We start from the raw sequence: 23843 nt of genomic DNA, 5'->3' as shown, positions 1-23843 counted from the left end.
TTCCAGGCAGCAGGGATTTCAGCCAATTCCCCCTTCCTGGAACCGCCAAAAAACAATGAAGACTGTGTATATGTGTGTGTATTTGTGTGTATGTGTGTATTCTTCAGCTAAGACCCAACTAAGCTGAGTTCACTGTACATATACAATATATGTGCCATTATTTATGCAGGCGTTTAAATAGTTTATAGTTTATTTATCTATTTATTGAAAAATTTATATAGCCACCAATCTTGTAATCAACTTTGCATGGCTCCCAAGGAAAAGTTAAAACAATGTATCTAACCATATTAAAACTATAAAACCAATGTTAAAATATTAAAAAGCAACAAAGACCCCAGCTTCGAGTCAAACATTATCCAATCTTATACCAGCATTTGAGGAAAAAACGGGTCTTCACAGCCTTATGGAAGGCTAGGAGCCTGCCAAACATCCAAGGGAAGAATAGTCCATAGGGAAGGGGCAGACATGGAAAAGGCGTACTGTCCAGCTCCCAACAAATGTCAATATTTAGGGGAAGGGACTAGGTGCATGCCCACACTCTCTGACTTGATAGCACAGGTAGACCTGCTCTTTTGCCATATAAGGCTTTAAAGGTGATGACCAACACCTTGACCTGTATCTGGAAAGAAACTGGAAGCCAATGCAGTTCACACAACTGAGGTTTTTACATGGGTAACCTTAGGGGTCTGCATTACTATGCATCCTACTCCACTCCAGAGTTGTCAAAGTTTCTGTGTGATCTTTGAGGGCAACCCTATGCAGAGTGCATTAGGGTAATCCAAATAGGAGGTGACCAAGATATGACTGATAGTTTTTTAACCTTTATTATTTATTACTTCCTGGGCTCCAAGATCACCGCAGATGGGGGCTGCAGCCAAGAAATTAAAAGACACTTGCTCCTGGGGAGGAAAGCTATGGCAAATCTAGACAGCATGCTAAAAAGCAGAGACATCACACTGCCAACAAAAGTGTGTATAGTCAAGGCTATAGTTTTCCCAGTTGCAATGTTGGATCATAAAAAAGGCTGAACATCAAAGAATTGAGGCCTTTGAACTATGGTGCTGGAGAGGACTCTTGTGAGTCTCTTGGACTGCAAGGTGATCAAATGGGTCAGTCCTAGAGGAGATCAACCCTGACTGCTCTTTAGAAGGCCAGATCCTGAAGATGGAACTCAAATACTTTGGCCACCTAATGAGAAGGAAGGATTCACTGGTGAGCCTAATGCTGGGAAGGATTGAGGGCAAAAGAAGAATGGGACGACAGAGAATGAGGTAGCTGGATGGAGTAACTGAAGCAATAGGCTTGAGCTTAAATAGACCCCAGAGGATGGTAGAAGACAGGAAGGCCTGGAGGAACATTGTCCATGGAGTCGCAATGGGTCAGACACGACTTCGCAACTAACAAAACAAAAACAAAAAAACACCACTGTAGGCTATTTCAGCTGACTGCTAGCTGCAGTTCAGCAGTTGAAATCTCTCCGGCTCAAGGTTGACTCAGCCTTCCATCCTTCCGAGTTGGGTAAAATGAGGACCCAGATTGTTTGGGGCAATATGCTGACCCTGTAAACTGCTTAGAGAGGGCTGTAAATGCACTAAGAAGCGGTATATAAATCCAAGTGCTATTGCTATTAACCATTACCAAAGATGTTTAAATCTGCAAATGAAATCACTATGCCAAACTTAGCTCTGTTTTTCTTACCTTGTTCTTCCGTTCTCTTTGTTACTTTGTTGCTCCAATCACTCCAGTGACTGGACGAAACAGACCTACACCGAGCAGCAACTGTATAATTTGTAAAATTCCACAGGCCAGTGAGATTTAACGATTTCTTTCTTTCAGATATTTTAATCTGGACATTGGTGTAGGCCTAAAAATAAATAGAATTGTTGTTTCAATTATCATGGTAAAAGCTTATACCGAACTAATACTGTATAATTTTGTAAAATTCCACAGGTCAGTGAGAATTAAAGTTTGATTTCATTTATCTTCTTTCAACTGGATGTGGATAGATGCCTAACGATAAATAAAAATGTTTTTTTAATAACCATGATAAAAAGAATAAACACAAAATTGTAAATAAAGGTTGTCAGACCTTTATTTCCTTAGACACAGCTTTTCTTTTTCAGCTGATGAAAGCTCAGTCCAGTTGGGAATGGAAAATATTGTCTTTATTTATATAAGACAAGCTTTTACTTCTCTAATTGAGAGTGAGCTGTGGAGAAGTGCGGGTGGGTTTCTTATCCCGAATGATAAGAACTGTAGCACTTCCTTGTCATTTGTCAAACATTACTGACAGATTTGCCTGTGGACAGGTTTATGCTGGAGGCATAAACACTTTTGAGGTGTACAATCAACATCCAGGCTTGGGTGGCCTCTGATAATTATTCAAATTAATGTTATAATTTATTTTCAAACTCTACTCCAAATTCCCCAAACTATTTTTTCCTATTTCCAATTACTTTTATTTTATAACATTTAGCACAAATATTTCTTATTTTCTGCTTTACCCACATTTTAACCATCCTCTCCATATCAATAATTTAATTCTAAAATACTTGTATTCATTTTCAATCATTCCTGCATTTACTGGACTAACCTTCTTCCAACAGTCATTCCTCCAATCACCAGTGGAATGGAGGACTGACATATTAAAGGATGAAAGTGCAAAGTTTCATTGTTTAGATGGTTAAAGAGAAAACAAGGAGACCAGCTCTCTATAATTTTATCTTCACCAATGTGGAAGAGTTGGTTGTAAAGGTTAAAAACTGTGGAAAGAAATGACTATATTATTTGGGGATTCAGCATGCAACAGAGAAATTGTGGCACAGTCCCACATCCACAATAGATTTCACTAGAGTTTCACAGGAGTATATTTCAATAATAAAAGAGAAGAAGAGGACAACCACCAGCAAGTTGGATGGACTCAATTATAGCAACAGTGGATGCGCTATCAGAGGAGCAGAAAGAACAGGCTGGGGTCAGATCTTCCAAGAAAATATATATATATGTATGTGGTTGTTAAGATTGAACAGCAACTTAATGGCACCATATCATAGCAATATGCAGGATCCCATAAACAAAATCTTCAGGAACAAAATACAGGACGATTGAAAATTACATATTGGATGTACAATAGTATATCAATGGGGATGGGGGGGGATGGATTGCAATTTAGGAAATACCAATAAAAGAGAACATTTGTAGCTCGTGTTTGAAATGAAGGGTGCTTGGTGCTCACTGAGCTTGGTTGTTTTCTTGCAGGTGAATATGAGCATTGATGATGTTACCTAGTTTGGGTAATGAAACAACTGCAAGAAAACAAGCAAACTCAGAGAACACCTTAGGAGATAGTTGTGAATACACAGAAATATTTTGATTGAGTTAAAGTTAAAAAGAGTGTTACAGAAAATGAAATCATCAAGAAGAGTCAGTAAATAACTATTACATGCAGAAAAAAAATTAGAAAGCCTAAAGCTGGGGTGTCAAACTCAAGGCCCGCAGGCTGAATCCGGCCCATGGGGTGCTTAAATCTGGCCCCTGAGGCTGGCCTGGAAATAGCAAAGGACCACCCTATTTTTAATTGATTTGGTAAAATGTATATCAATTAAAATTTGACTTACAGAAATATCTTTTGTTGTGGCTTGGTACCAAATCTCGCACATAAAAGGATCATAAAGTGGTTCTCTGGGGTTTCTTGTCAGGTCAACTCTTAGCATTTCCTTCATCCCTTCTACTTTCACTATCTCTGGAGGATCAGGTTTGACTAGAATTGAGAAATGAGTGGTAAACTTTCAGAGGTTAATGTACAATTTTACTATAGTCAGCAACAGAAAACATCCTGATTTGGGGTGAAATGACTAGACAAAAAACCCAGGTATGTAGCAATCATTCCTAAGAACTATACAAAGTGACCAAATTCACCTAGTACAAACCTGTATCAACTAAGGACTGCAATATTTTGATCTTTGTTCTGCCTAGTATTCCAGATATCCATAGAGAAATGTCATTCAAATCCATAGTTAAATCCCACTCAGAGTTTTAGAAATCATCTGGGTGCACAGATATCCAGGAATAAATGATCATACTTCATCCCAATAGCAACTAGAGAATGCAATGAAGTAAAAATTGGCAAAACTGTGGATGGAATGTTGCAATATAAACCCTGTCGCATTTGAATGGACAAATGGTGCCCATATCAAAGAGGCAGATCTTGCATCACAGACTCCCTTTGTAGGAACTGTTGCATCAATTCCTTCATTTCATAATTGCAGCAACAACAAACTCAACTCTTTCTAATGGAGACAAAAAATACATTTAACATATTTTGAACATCACATTTGTACTCACTAAATTACAAACATAACTAAAGCACAACAACTTCAAATATAAAATAATAAGATTGGAAAGTCTTCTAGTGCTACCGCCGCCCAAAGCAGGCGATCCCATACCATTCTGGGCAAATGGCTGTCCAGTCTCTGCTTGAAAACCTCCCGTCATGGATCTGCCCCAATTTCCAGAGGCAAGCCACTCCACTGACTGTTGTACTGTCAGGAAATTTCTCCTCAGTTGGATCTAGGTTGGATCTCTCTTTAATAATCTATCACCCATTACTTCTTGTCCTGCCCTCAGGTACTTGGACAATAATTTAATCTTCTCTTCTCTGTGAGAACCCATCAAGTACTGGAAGATTGCTATTGTATCATCCCTAATCCTTCTCTTTGTTAGACTAGATCTAGTCTAACTCCCTTCACCATATGGTTTAGCCTCCAGACTTGAATTACAGGAGGCTAATCTATTTTCAGAATTAAGAGGTACCATGACACAGAAACACTAATTCAGAACACACACTTTTATATTTTTGGAGGGCCCTAATAATATGATAAATACATGGTCTGAGATAACTTTTGATGGGTTTACAAAAAAGGTCCGTGTGTGCAATATTGGTGTTCCTAGATTCACCAGTGATACATCTCTGTTGTGTGAACTCCATTGGCCGTGGGTACAATTTAAGGTGTCCAGTTATCATCTTCAACTGGCATGGTACCAAATTACTTGTGGGACTGCCTCTCCCTGAGAGTATCCATCCATCGTTTCAGATTGAATTGGGTAGGCACACTTTCCCTTATATCTTGCCATCATGGGGAACCTTGGAAGCATGTTTTTTCTGTGGATGTACTACCTTATGGAAACCCATGATGATTTGAAAACCTCTCCCAACATTTTAGCTTTTCATATCAAGTTTTTTATCCATATGCTGAGATAGAATGAGAATATCTGGAACATCCCCAGGAGATGTTTGTGATGCTGTGTTTTGTTCTTATGGTTTCTGATTTTATAATTATTGGTTTGGTTGTTGAGAGTTACCAAAGTTCTGTTTAAGAAGCGGGGACACAAAAATATTTTAAATTAATGAGTAAATCTAATAAAGGAGAATATTTGCAGTCAGGGATGAAATGAGCGTTCTCTGACCTTGACTGTTTTTCTTGGAGATATTTCATTATCCAAAAAAAAGATAAAATCAGCAGTGCTAGTAAGGAGTGTGGTTTATTCTCAATTTATATTCTAGTGGTTTGCCCTGTCAGTGTTGGGTCAATGTTTGTGGGAGTGGTCTTGGAGGTTCTTTTTGGGCTGTTGGCTTGCTTGGTAGCTCTGTTTGGGAAATTGTTTATTTGTTGATTGTTGGTCTGATGTTAAACTTGGAGTTAACCTTGGATGTTGATTGCTGGTGGGGAAGTATTTTGGTCTTTTTGTTCCCTTTTTGGCTTCTTGACTTAACCATAATTTTAACTGGGAAATTGTGACCATCCAAGACCAAGCCAAATCCAAAAAAGAGACATTCTTTCTAGAAGCCTGGCACTCTGACAAATTAACCATCAATAGACACAAACAAACATACTGTGCAAAAGAGACAAACAACAAGCCAAAAGGGGAACTAAAAACCAAAATACTTCCCCCACTAGCAATCAACATCCAGATGAGCATAGATTAGCTCCAAGATTAATATCAGACCAATAAAAATACCCCAATCAAGGAACGGCCAAACACACTAACAGTAAACTGCTCAACCAAAGAACATCCAAGACCACCCCTATCAATACTGACAGAGTAAGCCACTGGAATATAAACTGACAGCAAGTCCCACTCAATATTAGAATTGATGATGTTACCTAATTTGAGTAATGAAATGACTACAAGAAAAGAAGCTCAGAGAGCACTGAGGATTCGTCGTAAATAAATCTTTTATTAAGTCAGAGTTGACTTACCTAAATCTTTCACAAGTTGGGAAGTCAAGTTGAATGCTTCTTCTCCAAAGAGTTGTACTTGTGTAACATAACTCGAAAATGGAATATATTCTGCTATACATGAACCATTTTCCATTACACCATTTTTTGCTGTAGATGTCCTATTGATTAAATATCTAAAGAAAAGTAGATTGTTATATTAAAATATGAATTAAAAAGTCAAAGGTCAAGAATTTTACCATGAACCAGTCATAGAGCTTTTCAGACCTGACACAATTTAGGAAAAAAATTAGGCAAAGTTTGCCTTTCATTTACAGATGTGACAAAACCCCATTTTGCCTGGAATTTCTCTCCTCTGACATTTTATTTCCTAAGAGGTAAATAAGATTCCACCAATAGTTCCATGTAAAGAGTGGAAGGTTCTTGTCATCTGAAATTTTTTTAACAGAAGCAAACCAGGGGTGATATTAGACTAGTTCAGGCAAGCCGGTAGGGACAATTTGAATTGGTTCGACAAACTGGTAAAAACTACCCCTGGTAGGCCGTACCCATGCCTGCCCAGTCATCCGCTTGTCCAGTCGCCATTCACCCCTTCCGGCCACTCACTCGCCCCTTCCAGCTGCTCACCCCATCCACCCTCACCCTATATATATAGCCTTTGCCACATGGCCCAGCTAATCACCTCGCCAGTTGCGTCACCCACTCAGCTCACCAAAGGTAAGGAATGCTTGCCACCCGCTCTCCCTTCACCTTGGGTCAGGGCCCGGGGTCCAGGGATGCGCCATTCCCCAGAGCTGCTGCCCGCTCACCCCGGAGCTACTCCCTATGCCGACTGGGTCAGGGAATGCACCATTCCCCGGCACCAGCCTTGCCTCAGAGCAAACACCTACTGACTGCGCACCTCAGCCAGGTCGGGGAATGCACCATCCACGGCTCCGGCCTTGCCCCCGCTTTCCACCCACCTCACTCACCTACCTTTGTGCCTTGGGGTGGGACACGGCAAGGCTCAGCTGCCTTTCATGCTGAGAAGCCTGAAAGTGGTTGCTTTCGGCTGCCTTCTGTGACACCATCCCTCCGGCTGCTGCCATTGTCCTGGCTGGATCTAGCCACAAGCAGCACCGGCAAGCAATGGAGTGCATGTGCGCAGCCACCGCCATGTTCCGGTCGCACATGCATACCCAATGCCTGCCAGTGCCACTCACGGCCAGACCCGGTCACAAGAATGGAGCAGCTAGAGGGACGGCATCGCACAGGAGCTGCTCAGAAGATAGTTTTTAAGGTACATCCTGGAAGGGAGCGGGGAACCATAAAGGGGCAGAGCAGCTCTGCTGTGAATGGAGGGAGAAAGATTCAGCTTCTCTCTGCCACAATATTCAATGTGGCTGCTTCTCTCTTCTTTTTGGGCTCATACACACAGAGCACACTTGAGAAGGAGGCGAGAAGTAGCCAGGTTGAATGCTAGAAGACTTGGCCAGCTGAACCTTTCTGTCAGTTCTGTGGCATGACTTGTTGGGTTACTGTGAGTGATGTAAAGTTGGCCATGCCCACTCAGTCACATGACCCACCACCACCAAGCAATGCCCAAAGAACCGATGGTGGGGGGGGGTTGAATTTCACCACTGAAGTAAATCTCTATTATAGATATATAGTAATAGGCTGTGCAAAACTTGAAGCAATGTCTGGCTGCAGTGGTAGGCTGCATAAGAGCCAATAAAAAGAAAGATGGACATCCCAGGTGACCAAACATCTGCTATAACCTATAAAGCCCACCCAGAAGAAGTCTACATTCAGTCCAGCCCAAAGTCTGGGAAAAGAATCAGGTCTCCAAGGCAAAGTTAATGGACAGCAGCTTTTCAGATCTTCACATCTCTGGGAAGATGTGTTCCATAAAGCAGCGTCTCTGACAGAAGATGCATCTCCTGAGTCTCATCAGATGACATTTTTTAATGCAGGGGTGTCAAGCTGAAGGCCCAGGGGCCGGATCTGGCCCACAGGGCTCATAGATCTGGCCCGCAGGGCTGGCCTGGAAACACCGAAGGACCAGCCCACAGTGCTTCTGCCAGAGAAAACGGGCTCCCAAAGTTCATTTTTGGATGTCACTGCCTCCTGTAACCCTCTGCCAGTTAAAACGGAAAACTCTGTTTTCACTGGAAGTGGGTTGCAGGAGGCTGTGGCAGCCAAAAACAGAGTTTAGAGCCTATTTTCACTGGCAAAGCACTTGGGCTGCCACAGGCACTCCCAATAGGAGTTATGTTGAGCTGGCCATGCGCTCCATGGCCACGCCCATTCTGCCCCCCCCCCAGGTCAAACACAACCTTAATGAAGCCCTCAATGAAATCGAGTTTGACACCCCTGGTTGAATGATCATCATATGAATAATCTCTACACTGTATAGATGATGGCCATTAATTGATTCCACTCCATGATCACCATCCAATTGCCACTTACCTGACACTGCATTTTGTTTTATCGGGTATTTCTCTTCCAGACGTCCAGCTACAATTAAGAATGGAATTGTAATTATAAACGCAAGAAATGTTTTCAGGTTTCTGTGGCAAAGCTGTAATTAAATGGAACAAAAGAAAAGCTGTCATCAGGCATTATTTAATTGCTTTATGGTCGTCTAAATACTAAAAGCACAAGTATTTCCCTGAATAATTTTCTTCATTTTATCTTCAAACAATAACCTATGAGGTATGTTGAGCTAGAGAAAAGGAGGGACCCAAAACTATTCAGTCACTTTCTATGATTGAGGAGAAACTCTTCAATTCTAGTCTTTAACCATTACTTCACAATAGCTCCTTTCATTTCTAAGGGGAGAGCTGTTTTAAATAAATATGACTAGCTTTTACATTATACTTAACTCCTACTATAATCCCACTGTTTTTATTAGAAAATAATATTGTTTCCAAGTCTATCAGCTTTGAATTTTCTTTGGAAAATTCCTCCTTCTGCCCCAATTAGCTCCAAGAAATAGATTCCAAATATCAAAAATATTCTTATTCTTTACCAGGGATTCAATTAAATAACACTGCTTAAGGCAGTCCTTGTTTACCAACCTTAATCGGGACCTGCAACTCAGTTGGTAGACGAGGTCCTTAAATGGAAAATCACATGACACCCAACTAGGCTTTCCTTTCTCCCTTCCCCCATCCCTTCTTTGAAATGTTCACTTGGGTACTGGGATAATTAGAGGGGAATTAATGCATGCATTTATATTCATTTGAGAGGAAGGGCTTGCAAAAAAAATAAGCAGGCACACAACAAGAAATACACATCCAAAGGAATGCACTCGTGCCAGCTGTTGCCTACTGCATGTTCCCAGGTCACTTATAAGGCAGACAAAGCCCATGGTGTGAAACAAATAACTAAGGTTACAGAGGGTTTTTTTATGTCAAGTTTTTATTTTATATTGTTTACACATATAACTGCATGAATGGTGTGATACCTGAGTATCATACATTTCAATATAAACAGACATATTTATTATTGGTATTATTGGTATTCATTATTATTACACATAGTTATTACATTTCATTTTAATTCTTTCATATTATTTACCCATATCTTTTACTATCACTCTTCAGTTCTAAACCTTCCTCTTACTCTTTCATATATCCTAATATATTGATATACATATATTTCCCCTTTTATTTCTCTCTATTTTAACTTCCCCCCCTCCTCTTACTATTATTTTCAAAGGCGTGGTAATGATATTTCTTTTCTGTTTCCCATCTTCCATCTGTTTTGTTATTCATATTTCCATTATTTAGCTCTTTGCATCTGTTTATATTAAAATTCCATCCTTTCTTTTTTTCTTTCATGATTCAATATCACAATATACACTTCTGGTACCAATAACAATCATTTAAAGCATTTTAAATATATCTATTTCATTTTTTTTCTAATATCATCATTTCAATTAAAGCTTAATTCTTATTCATACATCTATTCATGTTCTTTCCATTCCTCCAGTCCATATAATTCTACTATTAATACACATGTTTACATTACCGTATATTCATTCATTTATCTAATCACCTTTTGTTTAATTCGAACAGCTGGGGCTAACTAAGGTTACAGAGTTGATCTTGTTAATCTGCAGTTGCAAACTTTTGGGGAAGTGCTGGGTTTTAAAGAACAACTCAGGAAACCATCAGTGTTTAAGCAATCTCTCCACTCTGCAAGTGAGCATGGGAGGAAAAAAAAACCACAGCAGGCACAGGACAACATACACTGAGTGACTGTAGTGGTGAACCTGTGACTGAGAGTCACACTGCTAAGGCCTTGGTTCTGAAATTATTTTTTCCCAGCACTATTGTAGCTTTGCATATTTGGTACACAAGGCCTATGCAAGAACTACCTATACAGGTAGTCTTTGATTTACAACCAGTTGGTTAATGGCAAAACTATTTGGGAGAGTGATCTTGCATTTATGACCACCATAAAACTGCCATATAAACAGTAGAAAAAGTTGGGTCTGCCCATGTGGTGCCTTGACTTATGACCACAATTATTTATGACTGGAATTCCAGTCACAACTGTGGTCATATGTCGAGGACTACCTGGGCTGTTAGCCTCAATCACTATTAGAAAGATATACACCAACTTTTATATTAGTAATAATAGTCTTTATTGTCATTGTACATCATGTATACAATGAAATTGGTTGTATATATTGGTTGTAAATATTACCTGATCCTAACAGTTCTAAAAATTAAATATCACCAAATTTAATCATTTTTCCAAATTTATTTAGCATTGCAACTCAAGGGTAAGAAAAATATAAAAGATTCAATTTACCAGTTAAGCAGAATTTGCAAAGTATTGTCAAGTTCCAAAGCACAAAAAGGAATGCTTTAATGTGGCTCATTTTGCAAAGGCTGGACATTCTGTAATAAAATGTAAGGTTTTCTTGTTAGATTCTTTTGCACAAAATGTTATTAGTTCTCTGCCTATTGAATTCATAACACCCAAGCATTTATAACACTCACACAAAACATAAGACAGGATTCTACATACATACAATACACCACAAATGTTCTAATCCCCTCCCGCCAATTTCTTATTTGTAAATTGGAATTAAGTTTCCTGTAATATTTACTACAAACAGTAGAATCTCTGGTCACAACCATAATTCGTTCCATAAATTTGGTTGGACCCGATTTGGTCATGAGCCAAAATTTGGCACTTATAAAAAAAGTGGCACAGAAGGGGAAAATCAGCAGCAGCCATGTTTGATCAAGTATGTGTTCATGACCAGATTCAAAATATTTGTGCATTTTGGTCAGAACCCGATTTAGTCAGGGTGAGAAGCGTTTGTGCCAGTGGTACTACTGTACAGTATTTTATTAAGTATGATCAAATATTAGAATGAAAATCAAATAGTTTAATATACAGAATTATCTCAATGGGAGGGAGCAATAAACATTGTGCCTCATTTTCCTGCAAGATAATAATTTGTTACTAATAACATGTATTTCAAGGCCAGGATCTGAAAAAGAGTTTTTCTTCTTCACAGGAATACAACCTGCTTCCTATGGTCTTTTAGAACATTTAAAGCATTTATTTAAAGCATTTATGTATTTACTGCATTTAGTTTTGGTCGCTACGATGTAGAAAAGATGTGGAGACTCTGGAAAGAGTGCAGAGAAAAGCAACAAAGATGATTAGGGGATTGGAGACTAAAACATATGAAGAACGGTTGCAAGAACTGGATATGTCTAGTTTAATGAAAAGAAGGAACTAGGAGAGACATGATAGCAGTGTTTCAATATCTCAGGAGTTGCCACAAAGATGAGGGAGTCAAACTATTCTCCAAAGCACCTGAGGGTAGAACAAGAAGCAATGGGTGGAAACTAATCAAGGAGAGAATCAACTTAGAACTGAGGATAAATTTCCTGACAGTTAGAACAATTTTTAAAAAGAGATTGGACAACCATTTGTCTGAAGTGGTGTAGGGTTTCCTACCTAGGTAGGGGGTTGGACTAGAAGACCTCCAAGGTCCCTTCCAACTCTTCTCTTCTCTTCTAAAGATGACTGTATTAATGTATAGGTGAGTCATTAGGTAACATTTACACACACACACACACACACACACACACACACACACACACACACATATACACAGTATATATAATTTTATCCTTTTATCTGAGAACAGAACTTCTAATTTTACTTCTTAGTTGGCACATTTAGATTTTTTTTATCCCTCCTTTATTATTTGATTAAGAAAAGTAATAGGTCTCTTGACCCAAAACTTTTAATTTAATACAGCTTTACATGAATTTTTCGTTATTGACAGTCACTTTTTACCTATAATAAGTCCTCATTCAGTTTTCACATACTCCCCCATGGGGCTGACTTACCAGCTACAATTACTTGTACTTTGGGATGATAGAGAATTGGCACCGGCAGTCTTCAATATAATCTGTCTATATACATAAGTATCAGAAGACACTATAAAGGACCTTGCATCCTATGAGAGAGCTATTTTTCCTCAGATTTTTTTAAGATTCAAAGTTCTAGGGAAATTGTTCTGGAGCTGCAATAGTTGATAGGATATTAAAGTTTGTGAGTGTTTTTTAATGACTTGCCTTTCAAGCTCCTTTGGAGATAATTTAATTAAAAATTCATGTTTCCAAAGTCAATAAATAGAACTTTTTATAGGTTATTAGAATATATTGAGGTCATGTTAATTAATGCAACTTGCAGAAATTCTGTCCCACAGTTAGAACATTATATGTGGGCTTCAATTGCTAATAATAATAATCTCTCCTTGTTTTCAATGCCCTTCAGTTCTTAGAGTAATACTGATGTTTATAGTCACAAGTAAACAAAAGAATATTATTAGGGACTTATTTTTCCTAGAAAATACATGCAGGAAACACTATTTATTTTCTTTTAAGAAGCCTTGGTCACTTTGTCCTTTTTCAGACAGTGTTTCTCCACCTCTTTCAAAAGGTATATTATCCCCAAATCCTTGGGAAATAAAATTAATTAATATTAATACAGTGTAAGACTTATGAATTGCTTAATTATGCGGAGTATTCCAGAAATGGAACAACAGCTATAACTGTTACATTAAACCATAATTTCAAATCAGAATTATTATAGATCTTACTTTATAATCTCTTACTTTATAATTATAACCATAATTTATAATACTAATTTGTCACTTAAAAATTAATTATGGTTTGCCAATTGTAATATTTGTCAAATTATTTCAACTTATTTGCATTGAACTTTGGTAACAGGGCAGAAATTACATAAGTGGTTTATTTCAAATAATAACAATATATTTTATTATGTGTACATATGTATGTTCAAAATTGTAATATAAAATATTTCTCATATTAGAGCAGCAACAGCAGAATAATCTAGGAAATGGAAAGAAGTTTACTGAGATTCTCCTCTTAACAGGACATCATAAACTGATATCAGCAATTAAGTCAAATTTCACCTTAAAGGGAACTCAAATTCGATATAAGCAAGGGTGGAATTCAGCCAGTATGGATCGGTTCGGGAAAACCAAATACTAATTTTACATCTGGTTCATCGAACTGGTAATTGCAAGGACTGGCTGGCCCCGCCTACCCTGACCGGCCCCTCCCAGGAGTCTCCCCAAGGTCCGTTTTTGATGCCAGGTAAGTGCACGGCCCGCGAGGAAGCTCTGGGAGGTCAAAAAATGGGCTTCCCGGAAGTTTCGGAAGTCTGGAAACGGCCCCATTTCTGGCCTCCAAAGGCCTCCACAACCTGGGGGATTCCGTTTTTGCCCTCCCGGAGGCTTGAAGAAAGCCTCCGGAGCCTGGGGAGGGTGAAAATGCTCCCCCCACCATGGTGCAGAAGGCCAAGTAGGCCACGCCCACCCACCAACTGGGCAGAGAACTAGTTGCTAAAATTTTTGAATCCCACGTCTGGATATAAGAAATTTCCAAAGTCATCTATTTGTACAAGTTATTATATGTTTTTTTTTTAAAAAAAAATCCACACCCTAAATGAAAACACACATCTTAAAGCTGTCAAGTTTGAAGAACACTGTTCTAAACTACTGAATGGCCCCAAGCCACTTAGAAGGCAGACAAAGCCTATGGTGTGAAACCAAACAGTCCTGTCAATTACAGGTACAGCTGGGGCTAACTAAAGTTACAGAGCTGAGCTTCTTAATCTGCAGTTGGAAACTTTTGGGGAAGTGCTTGGCTGCAAAGAAAAACAACCCAGGAAACCATCAATGTTTAAGCAATCTGTCCATTCTGCGAGTGAGGATGGGAGAAAAATAATAACATGTTTTGTTATGTGTACATATTTATGCTACAAAATTGTAATATAAAAATATTTCCCCATTAGAGCAGAAGAAGAAGAATCTAGGAAATGGAAAGAAACGTTTACTTAGACTCTCCTCTTAACAGAACATCATAAACTGATAGCAGCAAATAAGTCAAATTTCACCTTAAAAGGAACTCAAATTGGATATAAGAAATTTCCAAACTCATCTATTTGTAAATATTATTATATGTTTTAAAAAACAAATTCCACATCCAAATTGAAAACACATATCTTAAAGCTCCCAAGTTTGAAGAACACTGTTCTAAACTAATAATACATTTAATTTTAGGACAAAATTTGGATGCTTATACAAGCCCCTTTTAATATGCCTTTTCCCTTTTCCTGTGTAAAAAACAACAAGCTGGTTTAGTGAAAAAAAAGATAAAACTCGGGACTTTTATTATATTTCTGCGAGCTAGAAAAAATTGTTTTAGCTACCAAGTTCAGACATAGTTCCATAAAAGCTGATCTCATATGCTTTTCAGCATGTGGAAAACTTCAGAAAAATCCCCAAACATTATTTATGTCTAGTGCAAAAAGAATAATCCCCAGGATTACAGAGATTATGAGGGAAGCAGGTCTTTTTTGTACTAGAAATAAATAATGTTTGGGGATTTTTATGGAGGATGTGGGCATCCTTAGCTTAAGATTTTGTTGTGGGATCTCAGCAGTAAATCTGCCTCTGCTTTATCATGGGGAATTTTTTTATTCGTTTGTTTGTTTTGCTCTGGAACAGTGCTTTTCAACCTTGGCAACTTGAAGATGTCTGCACTTCAACTCCCAGAATTCCCCAGCCAGCATTCGCGAAATGGGAAGGATGACTTTTGACCTTCTGCAAGTCCTTAGCTCCCCTACTGGCCCTGAAAATCAGTGCCAGGGACTAGGGCAGTAAGGGTGAATCTTTTCGGCACTGAGTGCCAAAAAGGGAGCGTGCACATTCATCTGGGACGCACCTTGGAAGAGGAGCTGCCCAGGGGGCATGCACATTGTTAGGAATATAATCTAACGGTTGGGTCGGCAATATATAAATCATATAGCAATGCTGTACCTGTTTCTTTAAATCATACTGTAAAATGTGATTGATTGCTGTTTTCCTCAATCGACCATAAGAGGGAGCCAGAATGATTGTTAGCTCTGTTTGTTAGATGCTGGGCTGATCTTATCTGAGTGTTTTGGAAGCTGGCTGTTAGAAAGTGCCATGAGCTATTGTAAGTTTTGCAACTGCTAGCAAACTTTGAGTACCGGACTGTTTGTATGTTTATGGGCTATGTTATTTGGATTATCCCTTAACTTAGTGGTTCCCAAACTTGGCAACTTTAAGACTTGTGGACTTCAACTCCCAGAGTTCTCCAGCCAGAAGAGCTAGCTGCCTTAACTGAAAGACATCGATGACTGACTGTCTTATCCGTGTAAGACTTGGACTGTTTGATGGAGTCTGATATCCCTACTTCCACGAAAGTAATGGCCTATTTAAACTGCAGTGTCTCTGTATGCTGGTTTGTGTGTTCTCCAACACAACTCTCACAACGCTTCTCTGAATGCACTCGCTCTCCCAACGGGGAGCTTACTTAACAGACATCTTAAAGTTGCCAAGGTTGAAAAACACTGCTCTGGAAGAACCGTGGGCCACTTATCTGGCTATTGCATTTGCCATCCAGGGCTTGCCCAGAGAAATGGGGAGGATGACTTTTGACCTAGTGCAAGTCCTTAGCTCCCCTACTGGCCCTGAAAATCAGTGGCAGGGACTAGGGCAGTGAGGGTGAATCTTTTTGGCACTGAGTGCCAAAAAGGGAGCGTGCACGCTCATCTGGGATGCACCTCAGAAGAGGAGCTGCCCAGGGGGCATGCACATGCTGGAAAATGAACTTCCAATTGCCAACACCCGCATGTGCACCAGGCAGCTAGTCTTCCAGTTACTGGCATGCATGCATGGGCAACAAACAGCTGGCTGGCGCACATGCTTACGCCGAAAAATAGAAGACCAGCTCTTCCACTTTCCGGCACTGCCTCATGAAGGTCAGCTGATCATCATGTACACATGCATGCCAGAAACCTGGAAAAGGAACAGGCGACGTAGCACATGCCAGGAGACGTGACTCCGCATGCCACTTCGGGCACCCGTGCCATAGCTTTGCCATCACGGGACTTGGGGCTGTGCTCATAGGACCTTCAGGATAACTGGGGCAGGACAAGCCAAGGTGATCTCCAAAGGCTACATTGCAGACTGTTGCACCAAGATTGTGTCAGCCAAAAGGAAAAATATTCCTTTGGAAGCCAAGCACGAAAATATGGATAGAGGCTGCTTTTGAGGTAGGCTGGGATTGGACTAAGAATAACGTTCTGCATTCATGTCTTCCACAAATAATCAGTGGGATAGCTTTGTGCTGACTCAAGAAGATTCCAGAGTCATTGCTCTTTGGGGGTGGAGGTGGGTGTCTTGTGCCTCAACTTTTAAGTTCTACTTGAAGGAAACTCCCTCATAGGAGATGGAGTTTGTATGAGCTAACTCTGAATAGGTTATATCTTGATTGATATGGCAAAACTCTGGGCTGTCACTTGTTTTATAAGTGTCTGCTGGCAGAGGGCAGGGTAATTGGTTAATATAAATATGTGTTGAAATATGTGTTGAAATATTTGCTCCATTTCCATGTCTAATACTAATCAAATAATTGTAATAAACCTCCAAATCTAGTTATCGCTTTTGCTACCTAGGTGTTTGGAGATGGGTAAATACTTTTAAAGAGAAAAAGAAAAAAATCAGAAAAAGTGATTGCATACACAGTACAGATAGTTCTCGACTTCTGATCACGCACTCACAAAGTGAGAAATTTATTAAGTGACTTTTTGGCCCATTTTACAACTTTTCTTGCCACATTTAGTAAGTGAATCGCTGCAGTTCTTAAACTTAGTAACATGGTTGTTAAGTGAATCTGATTTCCCCATTGACTTGCTTGTCAGAAGATTGCAAAAAGGGATCACATGACTCCAGGACACTGCAACCGTCATAAATGTGGGTCAGTTGTCAAGCATCCGAATGTAAATCATGTGACCATGGGAATGATGCAAGGGTCAAAAGTCTGAAAAATGGTCATACGTCACTTTTTTCAGCGCTGTTGTAACTTTGGTCACTAAATGAACTGTTGTAAATTGAGAACTACCTGTACAAGATTTATACTTCGTAAAATGATTTATATTGATGTGCCTGCTTTCCCTCCAACTGTAACTCTGTCATTCAAAGATCTTTCCCAATAAATTCGTCTGGAGAACTTACCATATTTTTCAGAGTATAAGACGCACCTTTTTCCCTCAAAAAAGAGGCTGAAAATCTGGGTGCGTCTTATACACTGAATACAGCATTTTTTGCCTCCCAAAACCCCGCCCCCTTCACCAAAATGGCTGTGCATAGCCTTTAAGAAGCTTTCAGAGAACTCCTGGGGGCTGAGAATGGCAGAAATGAGCTAAAAATGTGTTGGTTTTTGCTCAATCCCCCCCAGCTCCCAGGAGCACTCTATAAGCCTCCTAAAGGCTATGAATGCGATTTTTTAAAACAAAAAACGGGCCAGTTTTTGTGAAAAATGGGCCATTTTTTGTTTGTCCCCCCCCCAGGCATTCTACAAACCTCCTAAAGGCTATTCATGCTATTAAAAAATGGGTCCGTTGGGAGGTCTGCAGAGTGCAAAAACTTTTTTTTATTTGCCTCTTCAAAACCTTGGTGTCTCTTATACTCCGCTGCGTCTTACTCCGAAAAATACGGTAAAGATTTTTTTTTAAAGCTGCTTTTTATTGAAATAAATAGTATTGGGAAATGCTGGATAAAAGGTTGTTTCTTATTTCTTGATTCTTGAGTTGACCTGGGATGGTTTTAAATTTATTTGAGCTGTTTCATAAACGGAATTGCCAAATTAATGGAATATGAAAACCACCTCAGGAAGAATCTTTTACAGCAGTGTTTTTCAACCTTTTTTGTGCAAAGGCACACTTTTTTTATGAAAAAAATCACGAGGCACACCACCATTAGAAAATGTTAAAAAAAATTAACTCTGTGCCTATATTGACTATAGGCGGGTGTTTTTCCCACGGCACACCTTACACTATGTCACGGCACACTAGTGTGCCGCAGCACAGTGGTTGAAAAACACTGTTTTACAGCACCTTCTTCCACACAAAGGGCCTCCAGCTGTGTTGCAGAAAGTCCTCAACTTATGACCACAAGGGAGCCCCAAATTTTCATTGCTAAGCAAGGCAGTGGCTGGTTGAGTTTTACTCCATTTTACAACCTTTTTGCAACAGTTGTTAACTGCAGTTGTTAACTGAAACATGCCATCATTAAGTGAATCTGGCTTCCCCTCTCCATTGACTTCGCTTGTTGGAAACTGGATGGGAAGGTTACAAATGCTTACCATGTGACCCACCCTATGACAATGCAACTGTCACAAATATATGTCACTTGCCAAGTGCCCAAATTTTTACCACCTCATCATGGGGATCCTAAATACGAAAAACACTCCCGTCACTTTTTTTCATTGTAACTTCCATCACTACACAAATGGTACTAAGTTGAGGGCTACCTATAATCACTCTGCTAAACAAATAATTCCCACAACACTGTCAAATTATTTACTAAGACTGTATTATTATTATTATTCTCATCCTTCCTAATACCTATCTCTTCCCACTTATGACTATAAACATGTTGCTTGTATCTTTACAATTCATATTGTTTTGTTTCCTACTATGATTTGATTGCTTATTAGTAACCTGTGACTATCACTAAGTGTCGTATCTTAATATTCTTGAATGAATGTATTCTATTTTATTTTTCTTTATGTACACTGAGAGCATATGATGCACCAAAGACAAATTCCTTCTGTGTGTCCAATCACACTTGGACAATAAATAAAGAATTCTGTAATTCCCCAAATTACCACCCATGAATACAGTCCAAGTTTTCCCAAATGAATTCCTGTTTCAAATTTGAAAAATCAAACAGTCAAATGGGCGCACACACACACACACACACACCTTGGGCAACTCAGAACAAAGCTAGAGGTAAGTTTTCATGCTCATTTTTCAAAATATCTTTTGAGCTACAATTTTAAAAGATTTCAGAGTGTCTCTTCCTCCTCCTCCTCCTCCTCCTTCTCAGAAGATAAATCAAGAATCCAACCTTGAAAGGAAATGGCCAGGCTGTGCGAAGTTTGCTACCGCTTCAAACGCCCAAATGGAGAGATGCAAGCAAAGCTTTCCAAGACTACAATTGAACTTGGAGCACTTTCTGGAAATAGAGGCTTTCTCGGACAAGTCCAGGAAGAGGTAGAGGAAGAGGGAAGAAGAGAGAAAAGGAAAGCGCCCGGCATTGGAGGAGCAAGGTTAAAAAACCCGTTTCTCTGAAAGAGATTATATTCGAGGGAATTTGAATTCGAGAGCAAAGGGGAAAAATATGCAGAAAGGGATCGTGCAAAAAAGGGGAATCGGAAGAAAAGAGGGGGGGTGGCTTGGTGGTGGGGCATTAAGCCACAGGCAGGAAGTGAGCAAGAATTATTTGGAAGCGCTGAGAGTCAAAAGTGAGGCGGGTCGCTTTCTCTGAGCGCTATTAAGAGTTCAGGGACGCGTCGCTTGGCTTCGGTTGCCGGACGCGTAAGAAAACTGCAAGCCTCGGGTGAAGGATCCCGCCCCATTCAGCGCCCGGATAGCCAGTCGATCATCAATACTGTCCCGATCTCGGCTACTCACCTACCAACCGCCGCAAGAGCCGGCTTCACTTTTCTCAGCCGGGAGGCGAAATGACTTAGCCTCAAATGTGAGGCTTTCCCACCGCGGCTGAAGTCCCGCCTCTGGGCTCAACCTTGCGAGAAGCCGCCTGTTTTTTCCGCTTCTTCCAAGGGCTTCCCCCCCGCCCCTCGTGTCATTTAATTTCGGGGAAATCGGGGCCTGTTTCATCATTATCCACAATGTGCGGGCCAGCTGATGGCATTCGGTTCACAGGCGTTCGGCCCGGGAAAGTTCTCAGAAATGACTCGAATGTTATCTCACTGTATGCAAAAATCCGGAGAGGCGCCACACATTTTACCAAAGGGAGACGTGCTAAGACATTTCAGAGATTGTACTGTGAGAAGTCAACCAAGTCTTGATGGTTGTCCCAAAGGTGCTTTTTTTTTTCAGGAGGCAACTGGACTTCAAATATTCAAAGGTGACATTGCTGCCTGCTAGAAAAAGAGATGGAACTTGGGACTGTGTCAGAAAACGGGAGATAGTCAATGTAACATTAATTTTTTAAAAGGAACCCAAGGAAAAGCATAGGCCAGTCAATGCCCAGTTTACACAAATTGATAGAAAGCATAACCAAAAGAAAAATAATAATTAGCACAAAAGGGAAAAGAAAATCAGCACAGATTCTGCAGTATTCTTCCTATAGCAGTGTTTCTCAAACATTTCGCTCTCCAGACCCAGAAATATTTTATTGTAGTACATATTGAATTGACCCAGCCATTAAGAGGTTCTGCCTCTATAGACAGACTGTGTTTAAAAGATGTTATGGAAGAGGAATAAGTTTTATTTAACAAGATTGAGACTGATTTGAAAGTGGATTTAAAAATTACAACCTAAAAGAATAAAATGGAAAATGATGCTACAGTGGATATATAAAAGAAACTACTATGTGGATTGCTTGTGCCTGTTCCTTTATTAGGAGTCTTTAATCATGCCATAGTCACCTTCGGAATAGACTATTGCAATACACTCTAGGTGGGGCTTCCTTTAAAGAGTATCTGAAAGCTTCAATTAGTGCAAAAAGCAGTGGCAAAGACTGTTATCTGTGCTCCTAGAATGGTACACATTACACTCAGCTTCATGAGCTGCATCTGCTCCCGGGTTTAAATTAAGATGCTGGTTTTGAGCCTTAAAACCCTACATGGCATCGGGCCAGGTTAGTTGAGGGATTGCCTCTCCCAGTTACATTTACTGTACCATGGGTGGATGAATGGATGGATAATTGATTTCCAAGATTTTTGTCTTTAGACTTAATTATGTATACATCTTATTTTTGTCATCAACTGGTTGCGCATAATATACTAAACTAAACAACCAGGTTTGTACTATACACTGAGGCAAAATTAAATAAAATGATATTATGGCAGAGTGATATGACTTCATTACTGCTAACAAGAGTTTGTACATTTATATAAATTTCAAAATACTGTCAAACAAAAGTAACACTTTTTCACAGAATATGGTTAGATACCTATGGGCATTGCATCCATAAGTATTTGAAATGTTGATGAATGTGGGTTTACAGGCAAGTGTTATGTAAAAGCTGGGTTGACAAAATTAAAAATGAGGTGATAAGTCTGGGAAAGCCAAGGGAAATAATCAAAACCATAAAAAAGAGAAAGTTACAATATTTTGAACATGTGATGTAATACCAGGAAAAATACAGCATATTTCACTTAATCCTCCAGGGAAAAACTGAAGGCAAACAAAATCCAAGCAGAAGAACATAATGGCTTCAAAATCTAAGGAACTGGTTTGGACAAAACTTAGGAGCACTTTTTTGTGTGGCTGTTGATAAAAATAGGATCGCCAACATGTGATAACGGATATGGCACAAGAATTGCATCATATCAATTTTCTTCTTGCAGTGTAAATTGCAATATGTAGAGTCTGTGTGTATAAGTAGCCCTTATGACAATTCATTTAGTGACCAGTTGAAGGTACGGCAGCACTGAATAAATGGTGTTTTTTCCCACTCTTCGAAGTTTTGGCTGTTGTAGCATCCGTGAGGTTATGCGATCAAAATTTGTGCACTTGGCAGCCTGCCCACATGACTGCTTAGGCACTTCAAGTCCCTCTCCTGCCTATCTGCAGCCCCCATCTCTCCCCTTTTGACTACCTTGCACAATGGTGATCCTTGGTAGCTCAATGCCCCAGCTGAAGTAGAGGTCCAGGGCTCTCAAGGTCTCAGCTCGCCATCACTGGTTCCGGGCCTCTTCCTCAGTCCCAGTGCCACTGTCAAAGAAAGAGTGCTGTTTCAAGCCCCACACTGTGACCAGCCATCCCATTGCCACACACAAAAGTTGGAGCCACCTCTGCCAGCTTGCAATCCACTGGGTCTGCTGCTCTCAGCTGACTTTCACTGGCATACTAGCCATGCCAGGCCATGAGTGACAAGCCTTGCCATTCTTACAATGCTTTGGAGGCTTTTTAAACAGCACAAGGTCACACATCAGTTGTTCTCTTAATTGCGCAGACCATTTTTGAGATGCTTCAAATTGGACCAAGTTGGGGATGGCTTAGAGCAGGGTGCATCATTGCCTATCGACTGGTGGGATTTGTTTATGGCTGCCACAGGAAAAGCCAGGATTGCCATCATTAAACAATGTAGTCACATGATGCCGCGTTAAATGATTATGGGTTTTGGATATTCTCAACCTGGTTTCAGAGATTTTCCACCACTGGCTCTGGAGTTTGTATTTCCCCCCTTGCTCAGAATTGGTTTTGTAATTTAGGGGTCCTCCTATGTTCTCAGCTCCTGCTTAAGGTAGCAGCCATGCATAGGAGGGGCTTTGCCAATTGCACCCATTCCTGCACCAGCAGCCCTTGCTTACCATCCTCTGCAAATCAGAACACTTCTCAGATTATTCTAACAAGAGCTACCCTTAAAGACCATCCATGAACTAATGCTGTTTCCACACAGATTCTCCTCCCAACAGGTGCCCATGCTAACAATCTTTATTTCATCCACAAACTGAAAAAAGATAAGCAATCCTAACGAAATAACACTTTCATATCCAAACCTCAAATACTCCATAATACAATGCACAATTTTTTAAAAAAATCCTTAACTCTTTCTTAGGGAAAGCAGTTCTCTAAAATATCTATAACTCCATCTCACTAGTCATGCTAACCAAAGCCAAAGGGTGTCCAATTAACTTGTATCACAGCTGAAGCTTATCTTTTAGGGGACCCAAACATTTCAGATCCCTCTTTTAAATCTCCGACCATAGTCAACCACCGAAGTTCCAGATTGCTTGGGATGGATATAACCCTCAAAATTCTACCTGGCAAGTAGTCACATCACCTACATTCTTTAATTTAGTGATGCAGACTCCTCTGAAATTGATGTGAAACAGAACAATACATTCCAATTATCTAGGAATTCATTTTTCAAACAACTATTTCCAGATTTTTTCTTAAAACACGTTCAGATGTTTTTGGAGTATATGGTGCTAAATACAAAATCTCTGGAGTAAAAGAAAAACTTTTAAGAGTGAGTTAAGTGTT

At 39.8% G+C, this 23843-nt stretch overlaps 1 protein-coding gene across 1 annotated transcript in view; it reads right to left on the bottom strand.

Moving 5' to 3' along the window:
• The window catches only part of IL31RA (interleukin 31 receptor A), a 51693-nt gene extending 31311 nt beyond the window's left edge, over positions 1 to 20382 (bottom strand). Inside the window, exons 1-6 of the mRNA XM_087715513.1 lie at positions 20298 to 20382; positions 11043 to 11131; positions 8688 to 8799; positions 6261 to 6415; positions 3618 to 3760; positions 1699 to 1864 (exon numbers count right to left, since the gene is read on the bottom strand). Of these exons, the coding sequence (XP_087571639.1) occupies positions 1699 to 1864; positions 3618 to 3760; positions 6261 to 6415; positions 8688 to 8799; positions 11043 to 11130 (664 nt within the window). The 5' untranslated portion in view covers position 11131; positions 20298 to 20382. The remainder of the gene's footprint in view (positions 1 to 1698; positions 1865 to 3617; positions 3761 to 6260; positions 6416 to 8687; positions 8800 to 11042; positions 11132 to 20297) is intronic.
• Positions 20383 to 23843: the final 3461 nt, after the last annotated feature.

This window comes from Thamnophis sirtalis, unplaced genomic scaffold (assembly GCF_051295495.1).
Source record: "Thamnophis sirtalis isolate CommonGarterSnake01/CBP01778 unplaced genomic scaffold, rThaSir2_p1.2 scaffold_5, whole genome shotgun sequence".
Lineage (NCBI taxonomy): Eukaryota > Metazoa > Chordata > Lepidosauria > Squamata > Natricidae > Thamnophis > Thamnophis sirtalis.
Note: the sequence above shows the minus strand (reverse complement) of the source record. Positions and strands in the feature narration are given on the sequence as shown.